At 42.8% G+C, this 16,562-nt stretch overlaps 1 protein-coding gene and 1 long non-coding RNA gene across 3 annotated transcripts in view; one reads left to right on the plus strand and one right to left on the minus strand.

Annotated features, from left to right (window-relative positions):
- rin1b (Ras and Rab interactor 1b) overlaps positions 1–16,562 on the plus strand; it is a 79,993-nt gene that overhangs the window by 60,482 nt on the left and 2,949 nt on the right. For both annotated transcript variants that reach the window (XM_020711715.3, XM_020711716.3), the window contains exons 9-11: positions 275–583; positions 911–1,042; positions 3,659–3,828. In XM_020711715.3, the coding sequence (XP_020567374.1) occupies positions 275–583; positions 911–1,042; positions 3,659–3,828 (611 nt within the window). The remainder of the gene's footprint in view (positions 1–274; positions 584–910; positions 1,043–3,658; positions 3,829–16,562) is intronic.
- Positions 9,381–10,103, minus strand: LOC144987037 (uncharacterized). Its single transcript, XR_013650892.1, has 3 exons — positions 9,914–10,103; positions 9,705–9,834; positions 9,381–9,529 (listed from the first exon to the last, which is right to left on the minus strand). It is a non-coding gene; the product is annotated as an uncharacterized LOC144987037 (long non-coding RNA).

The following is a 16,562-nucleotide window of genomic DNA, read 5'->3' on the forward strand; positions in this document are numbered from 1 at the left end:
CAGATTAAACAGAACAAAAAAAACAAATATGGCCACATACGTAACATGTAACCCTATGTGCTCACAGTCACTCTCAAAATCATGGGTTAGATATTGTTTAGTAGGAAACTAGATTATGTGCGGAATACTCACATGTCAATAGCAGGAATATGCAAACCCCAAACATAAACCAGGACATTCTTGCTGTGAGGTGCTAACCAACAGACCTTGTGCAACCCACCAATTTACATCCAAAGAACAAAAATCCAGTTCAGCAGTTTCTCACTCTTTGCAGATTTGGCGTTGGAAAGGGCCATGTTCTCTAGCGTGCTCCGGCCTCTGAGGTCCAAGCTTGAAAAGGCATTGATTGCTTTGCACAACCAAGACGGTTCCATTAAACGCCTCACCCAGAACCTGGTGCACTTGAAAGGGGACGCGACCATAGAGCAACTTGGAGTACGGATGGGGGTCCCAGACAGTCGCGAGGTGGAGAGGGTGAAACGCAAAATGATCCTGATGCAGCGGACACATTCACCCATTGACAAGGTGCTGCTGCTGCTGCAAATGTGCAAGTGTGTCCACAAGGCCATGGGTTCCTTACATGGTGAGACTGCTGCATGTTTTGACAGCAATCCTTAAAAACAAACTGAAACCAGATCAGATTTTTAGAGCTTGTTTGGAATAAACCATTGTTTGTCCTTTCTTATGTCATTAGGTTCAAATTTTTGCTCCCAAATTAAAGCATGATTGACTAATATTTGGTTTTAAAAAGAAAAAAATATATATTATCAATTCCTTCAACACGAAATTTTTTACTTGGAATATCTGAGAGCAAAAACAAAATTCTGAAATTTTGGTAATATCTTGTTACCAATGATAAAGTCCGTAAAGATATATGACCTGCTTTTCATGTTCTTATCTTGCGTTTCAGGACAGGAAGTGAGCTGGGAAGACTTCCTGCCATCTTTATCTTATGTGCTTGTGGAATGTAACAGGCCTCACATTCTGATAGAAGTGGAGTACATGATGGAGCTCCTGGAGCCCTCCTGGCTTTGTGGAGAAGGTGGGCTTTGAATTGCAGCTTAATACATTCTCATGTATTTACTAAGGGTGTGTATTAGCAAGAGCCTGGCGATACGATACATATCCCGATATTGTACTGGAACACATTTTCTTTCTTCTTCTTTTTTTTAAAGTATGACTTAGAAAAATCTCTACCTGAATTTCAATCCATCTTCCATTGTAATACAATTGTAAAATTCAGTTTATTTAATACTCACAATGTTAAGAACTGCAACTGTATCTAATATATAGGTTGCTTTAACCCAAGCAAATTCATAGAGCTTTTATAATGGTAACTTAAAGTGTGGTGATGAGGCAGCATGACAGTATGAAAGAAAGTTGCTTTAATGTGGCAAAGATACTAATTTTACGAGACAGTCTGCATTGCACCGCTGCTGCCCCGCTTTCTCACATGCGGAAGTAAACTAGTAACGGTGCAAGGAGCGCTACCACAGGTCATTCCTCCACACAGCCGTCAGACTGTACAACACGGTGCTGAAGTGACACAGTATGGACCAACGGGTGTTTTTCATTTAATCATTTATTTACTTGTTGTTTTTCAGTTGTTCTTTGTTCTTACAACGGTTGTTTTTGTGTGTACTTTTACTTATCTATTTATTTTCTCTAATTTAATTTTACCTTGTGCAGTTTGCAGATGTTATTCTGTTCGTTTATAATGTTTGTACTGCTAATCCTGAAAAATTGTGGTCACTTTACCTTACTAGTAACTTTACTTTACTGGTCACTTTACTATCTAAACTAATCTAATTTAATCTAATCTAATCTAATCTAATGGTCATCGCCACGATGTTGGCCTTTTTTCAGAGTGTTGTACATATCACTCTGATCCATCATGTTGCTGAACTAGAATCTATTGCTGTGAGGTTCCGCAGAACTTTGGCCCGCTTTGCTGGTAGCATTTTGGCCAATGTTAAGTGCATTAGCCGCTGTGCAGCTGCAGTGCTTCACTTGTTCTTATCTGAGCCCACTACAAAGCACCGCAATCCACGTTTTTATATGATACTGGCAGCAACATGGCACATAGTTTTAGTACGGTACCCATCCTATCACGTTTTTTTTTTTCTTTACTTTTGTGTTCTTGTTGTCTTTTGTTTCTTCAAGTTTTGAGTTCTCTTCCTGTTTTATTTTGTAGGGTTTCCTGTATTGTGTCGTGTTTTTAAGTTTAATTTTGATCCCCATCTGCCCTCATTGTTTCCACCTGTGTCTCGTCAGTCCTGTATGTATTTAAGTCCTGTCTTCCCTTAGTAGTAGTGTCTTCCGTTCCCCTGTTCTCATCCACAGTCTCATGTTAGTTATGTTCCGAGTTCCTGTCTCTTTGTGTTGTTTTTTTTTGAGTTTGCCTGCCTGCTGCAGTGGTATTTTGTTTGGTTTTGGACTTTGTGGTTATTAAACACCCGTGATCCTGCAACCTCCTGCCTCCACCTCCTCTCTGCACCTGGGTGCTTCCCCAATCCCCCACCGTAACACATCCTAAGTAAAAACTAAGTAGTGCATGTCTTATAACAACAAAACAAGCTGCAAGTAGTTGTTTTGTCCGGTGTAGAGCTGCTCAAACAAGCTCAGTGTGCGGTGCTGCCAACTAGCGGTCTGAGGTTTAAGTCGAAAGCAAGAGTCAGACGCTGAAGGACACTCATAAATAATTAAATAAATATCGTTCTGACAGCATTTTGAATCGATACAAGTATGGCCAAATGAACTAGCGCGATATATCGCCAAAACAATTTTTTCCAACACTTGCATGCATTCTTTTTGTTTGTTGTACCTAGTCATTTTAAGATGAGATAAGATAAGATAGGACTTTATTGATCCCCGGGGGGAAATTGGGTTGTCACAGCAGCCAAAAACAAAAAAATAGCAGTTGGAAAAGTACGAAAAAACAAAGTAGCAATGGGTAAGAATAAAAATAATACAAGGTGGAAGTAAAAGTACAGGTAATAAATAACGGATTAAATAAGGCAATAAATAACAGCAGCGGTTTCAGCAGTCCTAGACCGTGTTGTTGAATAGTCTGACTGCTGTTGGGATGAAGGACCTCCGGTAACGCTCTCTTTTGCACTGGGGGTGCAGCAGTCTCTGGCTGAATGAGCTCCTCATGGTCCTCACCGTCGCATACAGGGGGTGGGAGAGGTTGTTCCGGATGCTGGACAGCTTGGTCAGCATCCTCCTCTCACCTACAGAGTCCACTGAGTCCAGGGGACAGCCCAGGACAGAGCTAGTTCTCTTCACCAGCTTGTCCAGCTTCTTTTTGTCCCTTTTGTTGATTCCTCCACACCAGCAGACCACAGCATAGAAAGTTGCTGATGCAACGACAGTCTTTTAACAGCTTCTATATAAAAGCTGCTGCCATGAGATTGGCTGATTGGGTGAAATTAATAAAGTGCCCTAAAAATGACTTGAAACTTCAGACTTTTGGCTATATTTAATGTTTCTGTATATTTTAGTATTTGTAAGCACAACTTTGTATAAACTCTAAAAATAAGTGTGTTCCAATGTTAATATTCTACTACAGATTTGGAGTCAGATGTATTTGAACAAGAGCTTTTAGACAATGCATAAGAGGACAGAAGGAGTCACACACACTTTGTTTTGCCTCCAGGTGGGTACTACCTGACCAGCGTGTATGCCAGCCTCTGTCTGATTCAAGGCATGGAGCAGGACAAGCCTTTCTCCGACTGCCTGACACCACAGCTCCAGGAAGCACTGAAGGAGTGGAGCCGCAGGCGGAGCCAGGAGGCCCAAAGACAAAAGGAGAATCAGCGAAACCAAGTATGTCCAATTTTTTTAGTTGTAGCACACTGGAAAAACAATTTCTTTTCAAAACAAGTTTAAAAGTATAAAATACAAGATGTTTTTTTTCCTGGTAGAAGTGAAAAAAAAACTGCCAATGAAACTGGTTAAAATGCAATTTGTCTTGGTGCGATTTCTCAAAATAAGGTGTGACATTCAGCCCTTCATTCATTCATTCATTCATTCATTCATTCATTCATTCATTCATTCATTCATTCATTCATTCATTCATTCATTCATTCATTTATTCATTCATTCATTCATTCATTCATTCATTCATTCATTCATCTTCTTCCGTTTGTCCCTTTCGGGGTCACGGGGCTGCCGGAGCCTGTCGCGGCCAGTTATGGGTGAAGGCAGGGGACACCCTGAGAAGATCGCCAGTCTGTCACAGGGTCATTCAGCCCTTCAAAGAAAAAATAAATCTTAAAATTGGCTAAAAACTCTAATATTTATATATATTGCTTCAGTAGCTGGAAATATTAAGTTTTACAATAAGCATGTTTTGCTAAAAAAAACAAAAAGAGCTATTTAACTCTTTAAAGTGGGTATATTTATTTGTTTTTTCCCCCCAAAATGTATCCTATTTTAAACAAGAAGACGGTCCAATTATCCCTTTTTCGAGATCATGATCATATTAAAGACTAAAATTCTAATTTTTTTCTTAAATGACTTGTCTTTGTCAATAAAGTTGCACATAAATTGGTCAAGTAAGTCAAATAAAATTTTCCAGTTTCCCTAAGTCAAGCAAATCTGTTTCTTTAAATAAGTCCACTTACCATTACAAATAAAACTTCTGCTTGAAAATATCATGCAAAGTAAAAAGGTGTTTCATTATATGCATTGCTAAAACAAGATTTTTTTTCAAGATTAAATGACTCGACAAGATTTTAAAGACTTATTGTCTTGAAACTAGTCATTACATAAAACTGAAAAGTTACTGGTTAGTTATATAGTTTTGTCTCATGTCAAGTGTGCTGCCATGTGTGAACATGTATGTAAGAATTTCTTCCCTGTCCATTTTGTATTATTCTATTGTGCTTGGATTAGGCTTCAACTATAACTTAATTTACCTATAGGATTAATAAAGCTGATTCTAAACTTAATAAGGTATTTAAGACAAAGATTAGACGAAAATACTTGGTGAGATTATGTGTTTTTACAGTGTAGGAAGCATTAGAATTACTACTGCGTTACAAGCTGTGTAAGCTGTGACAAAGCCAACTTGTGTGAAATGCTGATGGATGCATGGACAGATGCTTATTATTTAGTGTAACCCTCCTGTTCTGATTCAGGACCATGTGAATAAATGAAGAAAAACTTTTTTAAAGAAATGAACACAAACATAAAAAAACTGTGAATGAGTTAAATATGGTAGCAGTTCTGAAAGGATGTGTTGCACTATTGTGGTGCCTTGAAACATAGGTTTGTGTGTTTACGAGCTCCAGGACACAGTGGGAGAAAAGTTTGAACAGGAACTCACCTGTGCAGCCTCAATCTGTGCGTTCAGATGATTGAGACAATTACGATGTACCTACATCAATGTTTGTTAGTGCATTAATTAAATATCAAATATGGTATCTAAATATAAATCACAAGTAAGCAGTTGACCTATGTTTAGCCATTACCTAACTGATCACCAATGCATTTCATTGTAGGCTTATGCTAAGTAATGGTAAGTAATGCACAAACGCATTTGTTGATACTTAAGTACATAAAAAAATGCCTAATAATCCAACTATTACTATTAATACTAAAAGGATCCTTATGTAGTCAGGTGTAGAATGATGGGTCAGACACAAGCAGCTTCAAATTATATGGGTATTTTATTTACAGACTATTCCAAAGAAATGGGAACAGCATTCTTTTTGGTTTAATTTAGTTCTGAAGAAAAAAAATGCAGGATGAAACAAACAAGAAGATGGCTGGCAAGATGGCAGACTCGCCTCCTGACGGAGATTCTAGAGCTCCCGTTTGTGGAGACTGCAACTCGGATCACTGCCAACTTCAAGTCACCACTCAAAAGCTAAGATCTGAGCTTAAGGAGAAATAACAACTGATCGATAAAATACTCTCAGTTACAGCATCCCAGTCGAATTATACCTCCTACCTCCAGCAGTCAGTCATGGAGGACCAAGCCAGGAAAGCCTGCTGAAGCTGAAGCTCACTCCACTGGCTCCGACAGCAATGTTGTGAATCTTCGTGGTGGTGTTACAGATGGATTGGAGCTGACCGACGAGATCCGGTGCCCAGACAACCCCAACCCTGGATAGTGGGTTCAGTTTCCAACTGACCTCGAGCAAGAGCAGGCCGATGCTGGTCTCAGGGACCCAGCACTCAGCTCTACACCCAAGCTGTCATGGGCGGAGGCCCGGAAGAGCCATGGGCCGAAACCTGATGCTGCTTGCTCGGCTAAATTGGCGCTCTCCAACCGCAATGCCCCGGTGGCTGAAGATCCGGGCCCTGCTGATTTGCTAACGAACCAACAGGACCCAGCGGGACTGGGGTTGTGTCAGCATGGACCTCCAGCAGTCTCATCTCCTACTGCTGGTGCTGGTCCTGATGGCGCCTCCTGCCTTCCCCTCATCGGCTACGATCAGGGTTCTGAATTGGGGAGGGACTTCCACTGCGGCCTCCGGGCCCTCTTCGACCGGCCCACTGCCTCCGGACACACCTCGCGGGAGCAAGGCCAGAGCACACTTTTTCTCGAAGCTGTAGCGCCGGTCCGGTTGCCTGAAGCCGCTATCCCTCAGTTCTCCACCCCACAAGTGAAGCGCCACCAGCTGCTACGTGAGGCAGTAACACAACGCCCTTCCGGGTTTTCCGGGGTTTTGGTGGATCCTCCTCCTAAGCTTCACCCGGGATCGCTGTCTGTCTGGCATTCTGGTTAATGGTAAATGGCGTATACCTAAATAACGCTTTCTACCTTCCTAGAATTCCCAAAGCGCTTTGCAGTCACAGACCCATTCACACACACATTCACACACTGGTGTCGGCTCCACTGTTGAACACTGGTGCCAACCTTCCACCAGAGGCAAGGTGAGGTTCCGTATCTTGCCCAAGGACACTTCGACACATGGGCGTGAATTGAAACTGTAATCTTCCAATCAGAGGGTCGACCGCCCATAGCACATTGCACTAATCCTAGTAGGTCAGTGGCATTGTCTTTACCCGAGGAAACACTGGAGAGTTTTGTCCTGGTTGATGAGAAGATGCTTGGTGGAGTTTTTTTCCCAAGCAAACACTACAAACTGCCTTCTTTTAGACCCAATGCCCATTAATCTTTTTAAAACATTGTATGGATTCTTTGAGTCAGAGCTTTTAAACATATTAAACTGCTATCTTCAGATGGGTGTCTTCCCCTCTGCCTGTAAGACGGCGGTGGAGAGACCCCTTCTGAAGAAGAGTAACTTGGATCCAAATATTATGGACAGTTACAGACCTGTATCCAACTTACCATTTTTAGGTAAATATATTGAGAAAATTGCTTTTATAAAACTACATGATTTCCTAAATGAATAAAATATTTTAGAAAAATGTCAATCTGGTTTTAGGACAAATCACAGTACTGAGACGGCCCCTTTTAAAAATTTTAAATGATAGATAATAGATAGATAATTCTGACTCGGAGAAACTTTCTGTTCTGATGATGCTGGATCCTAGTGATGATCCTTTGATGCAGTAGATCACCAGATTTTATTAGACAGACTTAGGAGTCAGGTTGGCCCCTCAGAAACTGTTCTCAACTGGTTTCATTCCTATCTCAATGATCAACCCTTCTGTCATCAGGAGACACAGTGTTGTATGAGGTGCCGTGTAGGACATTATTCAGAATTAGCATTCACATACACATGTGAAATCTCTCACACACACTAGTGAAATGCTTGTATACATACAACTGAAAATGTATTAATTCACATACACATGTGAAATCTCTCACATACACATGTGAAATGCTCTCACACACACTACTGAAAATGCTCTCACACACACTACTGAAAATGCTCTCACATACACATGTGAAATGCTCTCACACACACTATCCAAAATGCTCTCACATACACATGTGAAAATTTCAATAGAAACGGAAGGCATTTCAGTAGAAACAACGTTTTTTTTTTTACTTTATTGTTAGGAACGAAGTTGGTCGACTGAAGGCATTTCAGTGGAAATGAACCTGTGTCCGAATTCCTGCCCTGATCCCTAACTACTAAAACCCTATATAGTGCAGAACTATATAGTTCTATATAGTTCTCTGAATTTAAAAGCAATTCAGACACCGGTGCTCAGTACTTTTTTCTTTTGGGTGTTGTTCACAACGCGCTTGACACGAAAACAAAGTGGCGCATTACCGCCACCACCTGGTCTGGAGGCGAACTACTCCTATTTAACGCGGAGAATGACACTTATTTGTCAGAGTAAAAACATAATAAATATGAACATTTTACAAAGACTATTTATCAATCTGCTGTGTTCTGATCATGGAAAACGTGACTGATTTATAAATAATTAAATTACAAACACTTTGGTGTTGATTTAATGTATTTGTTCATAAATAAACCCCCAAGTTATTTTTTCATGCCAATATTTATTTTGTTTTTGTGCCGCTGAACGATTTACGGGCTCTTGCAAGGAGGCATTTTTTTCTGTAGTTTTCTTACACCTTACTGAAAATGGCTTTGAAAATGAATCTGTCCGTGTTCCTGGCAATAATTCAACCGTTTTTCGTGAGATCAAACTGAAAACGAGCAGATATGCAGCATCACAGGACGGCAAGGACAAGCAGACATCTCAGAAGATTTCCTCTGGATGCCCTGACCAGACAGAATAACTTGTGAGTTAAACTTAAAGCTTTTTTTTTAGTTAAACTTAAACTTTAACTTAAACTTTGTTACTAATCATGCTCAAGGTTACACAGTCTGCTGGGTAAGAGTTTAACATTCTTTTTCAAGTGAGTTGTGTAGTCCAATTACATGAAACACTTGTGAGTTCAAAGTTTAGAATTTTTTATTCAGAGTCAAACCATATCACTTGTTTTAAACAAAAACAAAACAAAAACTTTCATTTTTAAAAGTTTAAATGAAAATCCAAAAACCCAGCCAAATAAAAACCACGAGATTTTCCAGAATTAATAAATACTTCATAATCTAAAATGTAAGACATCAAAATAAATAGAAACATTAAAAAAATGTGATTTAATTTCCTCAATGAAAAAATTAATGTTGCATTTTCCAGGGTCTTCCACGTCTCTACTGCTTTACCAACACAAAGGTGTCTGTCCTGGCCCTTTACGCTGACGGTCAGTCCGACACAAGACTGGATTTTCGGTTGACCCGCAGGACCATCGAGCATCTGGGTCGATGGTCCTGAAGCATCAGCTTCGGGTTCCTCACACTCTGGGGGGTCACAGGAGACTGACGTCCTGGTGTTTCTTTTCTGGCTGGCGTGTGGCACATCTTACAGTGTGGTAGCCAGAGTCTTTGACATGACACGGTCCACCGTGAGCGATGTTGTCCACAGGACGGCAGACTGCATCCTCCAGCTGATGAGCAGGGTCACCCAGCTTCCCAGTGGGAATGAACTACCATAAGTCGCCTCTGGATTTTAGCAGCTCGCTTGGTCTTTCTCCTTCCAAAGGGTCACAAGGAGCATTGATGGCTGCCACATAAGAATAAAGGCCCTAAAAGAAAATGCAGCTTGTTATTTTAACAGGAAGCTTTTTTATTCCATTAAAATGCATGCTGTATGTGACTCTAATGCCAAATTTATAGATATTTTTGTTGAGAATCCAGGATCAATCCATGATTCACGGGTTCTACGTAAAAGCCCAATTTATGTAAATCAAACAAACCCACCTGAAGGATCCTTTTGGGTGATGGTGGGTATCCCTGCATTGCACATCCCATCATGCTGCTGACACCCTACAGGGAACCCATGAGGAATGCCATTGAGGCAGTTACAACCAGAACCACTCCAGAACACGCTCTGTTGTGAAGAGAGCATTTGGCATGATAAAGATGAGGAGGAGAGCAATATTTCTGGGGGCACTGGAAGTAAAACCAACCTTTGCAATGAAAATCATTGCCTGCAGTTCAATTCTGCACATTCTGTGCATCAGCAAAGGCGACTGCTTAGCCACAGATGTTGAGCCACAGCAGGACAACACCAGGAACATGCAGGACGAGCAGAGTCACGTCTGTCTGCAAGGACAAATCTTTGCTTTCCTTTCAGCTCCAACTGTGACACACATGACTCTAGAAGACCAGGACTGGGTGGCCCTGGCCCCTTTGCTGGGGGTGGGCTGGGGGACGGCTGTTTGACCACCGGGGGACAGTCTACCAGCTGTCCCCAACTTACCCCCTTCCTTATATAACCTCATATTAGGGTGAGGGGGTGGGGGGTCTAGCCTGCGATGCGCCTTGGGGGGGGGCTACTTGGGAGTGGCCCCCCTCCTATGGTTGCCGTATGGAGTGGGCCCCCCCTCTTTCGGTTTTATTTGCACCTTAGACATGTAGGGTCCTTGGTAGGGGGGGTGCTTGGACATCACTGCAAGCAAGCAGCAGATGTCCTCCTGGCACCCTACCCGCCAATTTTAACCGCACCTTAGACATTTAGGGCCCCTTGGTGTGGAGGGTGAGGGGACATCACTGTGAGTAATCAGGAGATGTCCCCTTAGTGCCCTACTCGCCAATTTTAACTGCACCCCCTTTAGTACACACACCCCTCCCCCCTCAATATATACATTCAAACATAAACACACACACATGCACACAAACACCCTCTCAAACACCCATACACACACACACATTTTACAAGGAAGGTGGGACCTGGGTCCATCTGTCCCCTACCCCTTCCCTGGTGGGGGGTGCGGGCCCCTTGGCGATGGCGGCCGTGTCCCTTGGGTGCCGGCTCCCTGGGCCCGGCGGTGCTCTCTCCGCGCGGTGGGGGGGTTCATATTACACCTGAGCCGGGGGTGTTCGTGTCCCTGGGGGGTGGGTCCTGGTCCTTGCCCCTGGGCGCTGGGCCCCGCCAAACTTCCAACATGGCCGAGCCTGGTCGGGCCATATTTATAACACCCCTTGTGGGCCGCCCTTTTTTCCCCGGGGTTCCCCCCTCCTGGGCGGGGGCGGCGGGCCCCTGCCTTGCTCCTACCTGAACCAACCGTGGGCCGGGTGGGTGGCTGCCTGGAGTGCGGAGCGGGTCTCCCTTGGGGGGTCCTGGCTCGTACCTGGGGTCGGGGCGGGGGGATGCCCGGAACTCCTGGGTGGTGGTGGGGTGCTCGTCTGGGGCTGTGGGCGTCCCTCTCCGGTGGGGCCCTGCGTTGGGCTCCTCCGGCGCGGCGGGGGGCTGCTTTCCTGGCTGGGCTGGGGCGGCGCTCTCTTTCCCTCTGCGCCTCCCTGCTCTCTGGCTCTGGGGGCCTCGCGGCGGTCCTGCTGGCCCTGGCCCTGGTGGCGGTCTTGGTCGCCCGGGGGGCGGTTGTTCCCTGCCTGTTCCCGTGTGGCGTTGGGGGAATTCCGGCTGCCGCTGCTGCTGCGGCGGGGGTCTGGGTGTGGGGGTGGCTGGGCGCTCCTCCTCCTTCTTTTCACATTCCACCATCCATTTTAGAAGAATATAAACACTCACTTGAGCACAGGTGTTAGCTCACCTTTGCACTAATAGTTTGCATGATTGAATGAATGAAAGATTTCACACTAGTTGGTTTAAAGGCATAGGTATGCGTTCGTGAACACTATCTGTTTTGTGTGCATGTTGACATGTGGACATTTTTGCGGCTAGCAGGTGTGTTGATAATATTTGAGTGTGTGTGAACAGGCCCCGCCCTTTCTGTACTACATTTGAACCGTACCGTAACGATAAACAACCAGTAAACCTGTCTGCTCTATGCTGCTTCATGGTCTTACCCCCCTTCCCCTCCTATTATCACCCTCCTACCCCCCCCTCTCTCTAACGTCCCTCTCTCTTCTTCCCCTCTTTCCTTTTCCGTCCGGTCCAAAACCAAAGATTTTCAAACATGATTGAAATTAATAAAGTTTGGCCTCAATTACAAAAGGGGTTTATTCAGACATACCTTTGGTTTGTCTGAAGATGAATAACCCCTCTTGTTAAAATAAAATATGTCCAACACAAGAGGCCCTCAGCTCTCATCTGTTTGCCTAGCTGTTGGACAGGACAAGTTAAAAAAAAAAAAAAAAAAAAAAAAATAGAAGACCAGGATTATTGTTAACATGTATAAAAATAAATATTAACATACAAAACGAAATTCTAAATATGTACATCTGATATTTATATGAAAATCCTTTTGAGATTGTTAAAAATAGCTCAGATTTAAATAATACATGTAAATTATTCATTTTTGTTCATACATTTATTAAACAAATTGGAAAAACAATGGCTGCATTACATTTTAGAACAATAATTTCAACTCAAGTAAACTTAACAGACTCTCCTGTCGCTGTTCCTCCCTTCTAGCCCTTTCCTCCTCTCTCTTCTGGGTCTTTAACATAAACCTTTAACCCAGTACGACAACGATTAACCGTTTATTAGAATGAAGTCAAATCTGATCATGTGTCTCTACCCATCTGGCACGAGCTAGCTTGAAAACAAACAGGCTATCTTTCTCCATACGCAAATGGATCGGATTTTCCTCATCCTCGTCTGTCCCTACATATATGAACACATTTAAAGCATGTGTTAATAACTTGTGACTACGGTTAGAAGTCACTGCTTTTTGATGTAATATCTAGCGTTTGTTTTTAGCCTTCGGCGCTAATTCGCGTTAGCGTTAGCTTTAGCATTACTGAAATTGATGAGCTTCAAAACAATCTAGGTTGTTGATTTAGGAATATAACATATTAAACACATCATCTTAAGTATTTACAAATATATTTTGCAACAGATACTGGATATTTTTTAATATACTTACACGTTTCGGTGGTTTTCCTTGCGCAACCGGCTGCCATTTTCGAATGATTCAGACGAATGATTATCTCGCGATAATCAGCCAACTTCCGTTTCTACTGAAATGCCTTCCGTTTCTGTCGAAAATTTCAGTAGTGTATGTGAGAGCATTTTCACATGTGTATGTGAGAGCTTTTTCAGTAGTGTATGTGAGAGGATTTTCACATGTGTATGTGAGAGCATTTTCAGTAGTGTATGTGAGAGGATTTTCACATGTGTATGTGAGAGCATTTTCACATGTGTATGTGAGAGCATTTTCACATGTGTATGTGAGAGCATTTTCAGTAGTGTGTGTAAGAGCATTTTCACATGTGTATGTGAGAGGATTTTCACATGTGTATGTGAGAGCGTTTTCGATAGTGTATGTGAGAGCATTTTCACATGTGTATGTGAGAGATTTCACATGTGTATGTGAGAGATTTCACATGTGTATGTGAATGAATACATTTTCAGTTGTATGTATACAAGCATTTCACTAGTGTGTGTGAGAGTTTTCATATGTGTTTGTGAATGCTAATTCTGAATTATGTCCTACACGGCACCTCATAGTGTTGACTTTCACAGCTATGTTGATGATACACAGCTTTGCATCGCCGTGTCTCCTGATGACCTTGAACCTGTTAACACTCTTTTAAACTGTATCTTAGACATTAAGTTGTGGATGGCAGAGAACGTATTACAGCTCAACCAGTACAAAACTGAAGTTTTAATCATTGGTCCTGAAGACAAGAGAGAGATGATTTTACCAAAACTCAAGAATTTTAAACCTTCTCAATGAGTGAGAAACCTAGGCGTACTTTTGACTCTGAGCTGAGTTTTATTCCTCACATCAAAAACGTTGTGAAAACAGGATTTTATCATCTTAAAAGCGTTGCCAGAGTCCGCCCATTTCTCTCTCTTGCCAGCACTGAGGTGCTAATGCATGGTTCTATTTTTAGTCGTTTAGATTATTGTAATCCCCTGCTCTCTGGTTTACCCAAAAAATCTCTTTCAAACTTACAACTATTACAGAACTCTGCGGCACGAGTTCTGATGAGAACCAGGGGGCAGGAACACATTACACCCATTTTAAAATCGCTGCATTGGCTCCGTGTGCATTTCAGGATTGCTTATAACATTCTACTAACGGTTGATAAATGTTCTTATGGTCTCTGGCCTTCTTAGTTAACCGATCTGCTTTTAAAATTTGAACCCTCACGGACACTGCGGTCCTCTGACAAAAACCTCGTAGATGTCTCTAAAGTGAAGACCAAAACACGCGAGACCTGGTTCCAACATTACAGCCTCGCCTGTGGAACAACCTGCCGGAGAGCCTCAAGGCCGCAGAGACTGTAAGAAGTGGCTCCAGACCCACTTTTTCAATCTGGCTTTTACATGACTTTTATTGTATTTTTTTTTATATTCTGATGCTGTGTCTTACTCCAGTGTTTCCTCTTGGGGATCCATTGTTCTGGGGAACTACTGGCCCTACCTGTAGGGGGTGCTGTTGCTGCGGTGCTCGTTCTCATTAGGCCGTCTGGGGTCCCGCTCTGTGGTCTAATAGCCATAGAGTGAGCCCTGAGTTGCTGTTTTGGGCTGACCCCTGTGGTTGGAATAAATGGATCCCCATTATATCGTTTCTGCAAAGCAGTACCAAGCCAGACTTTTAGCTCTGTTTAAGCTCCAGTTCTTACGTTTTTGTTGAGGGTTATACTGGGGGAACTGGGTGAGTGGAGGGAGGGGTGCCAATTTTGTGTGAGTGTCCTGTGTTTTTTGTTTTCACTAATTTTAATATTTTATGGCTATTTCATTTGCTTTTATATAAAGCGCTTTGTGTTTTCAGTTGAAATGAAAGGCGCCACACAAATAAATAAACTTTAAGTTTGAATTTCAGGAAAATACCCAAGAAGACAAAAACAGTAGTCTTATTCTAAAATAAAATACAACAGAGGACACTGTTGTTGAAATGTTGGTCTAAAAGGGGTGGGGCCTGACCACAGACACACTCAAATGTTACAAACATGCCTGTTGGCTTCAAAAATCTTCACATACAAACATGTCAGCATGTACACAATGAAACTACAGTTCACACACACATACCTATGCATACAAACACACAGACATGTAAAGCATTTACATGCATACAATTTGTGCAAAGGTGAGCTGACACCTGTGCTTGAGTGAGTGTTTATTTTCTGATTAGGTGAAAGATGGAATATAACAATTGAAAAAAAAAGAGGGAGAGTGCCTGGTCATCCCCACACCAAAAGGGCCCCCCAAAGCAGGCGGTGGTAGCCAGGACCCCTCGATACCCACACGGTATAGCAGATGGAGGAAATCAACCCGGAGGGCAATCACGTCCATCACCCAGACCAGGGCCAGCAGGACTTCCAACGCCTGAGAGCAGAGAGTGCAAGGTCCAGCCCAACCAGTTAAATAGTCCCCCCCACCACCACGTCCGGGGGGCCCAGAGCGGGGCCCCACCCCGGGAAGGCACCCCAAACCCCTGAGGTGCAGGCCGCTACCAACCAGGAGTTCTAAACATCTTCCCAACCCAACCCCAGGCACGAGCCATGAGGAGGAAGCCCAAGAGAAGTGGAGGTCCCTGAAGAGTGTTGTAAACGCGGCCCAACCAGGCTTACCACAGGCTCATTTTGGAGAGGCCCAGCATTTAAGGGCAATGACCAGAACTAGCACCACAAGGACACAGACACCCCCAGGCTTAGATGTGATATGATCCCTGGCTCATGGTCTTGCCAAAAAACTCAGGGATCCCTCTCCCTGCGTGGAGAGAGTGCCACCGTTCCCAGTTCCCCCTGCCAGGGATGGGGAGAAAATCAGAAGTCCCACCTTCCTTGTGTGGTGTGTGAGTGTTTGTTGATGTGTGCGTGCATGTGTGTGTGGGTGTTGGTGTGTATATTGTTGTGGGGTAAAGGGTGTGTGTTCTAAAGGGTGCAGTTAAAATTGGCGGGTAGGGCACTGCGAGGACATCTCCTGGTTGCTTACAGTGATGTAAAAGCACCCTCTCACCAAGGGGCCCTAAATGTCTAAGGTGGAATTAAAAATGAGGGGACCCAAATCCATGGTTGGTTAAAGGAGGCATGAATTAAACTGGAGGCGTGCAGAAAACTGCAACATTTTTTGATTGAGGAGGCATATAGTTGTGCTCGTTTTACCTTTTACAATCACCTAAAAATGGATTCATCTTTGTACATTAGCCCCACCTGTCTGCTTAAATACCACTCCATATTACTATGCTATCGGTGGAACTGTAGTTTGTATTTTTATGACCTAGTGCATGTTTTATATTGGTCTGTATTCATCTAACTTTTTTTCTGCCACATTTTCTGTTTTTACACATCTTTAAATAATTTCTTTTCCATTACCCAAATTGTTACCACTGACAAATCTACTAAATTGGTTCAAGTTATTTTAAACATTTCAAGGTTTTCAGAAATAGTTGGCACATATTCATAAATACTTTTACTCTCTGAGTCTAAAACATTTGTGGATTTATTAAGGATATTTTTCTCATTTTATTTACTTTTAGTCAATCTTTGACATGAATAACTCAAGTACGTTTCAGGGAGGTTTCCCTCTATATGTGTTGCTCAAAACAGGCATTGTGTGTTTATTGAAAAGCCGAAAAAGACAAAACTGGCAAAGATTCACAGGTATAATCCGTCAAGAAAAGGTCAAATGTGACTTTGTTTAATTATAGTGATGGCGGAACATGTTGAGTAACATTTCATTGTCCTACATCTGTGGTGCTGACA

Source organism: Oryzias latipes, chromosome 18, assembly GCF_053564925.1.
Source record: "Oryzias latipes strain Hd-rR chromosome 18, Olatipes_Hd-rR_3.1".
NCBI lineage: Eukaryota > Metazoa > Chordata > Actinopteri > Beloniformes > Adrianichthyidae > Oryzias > Oryzias latipes.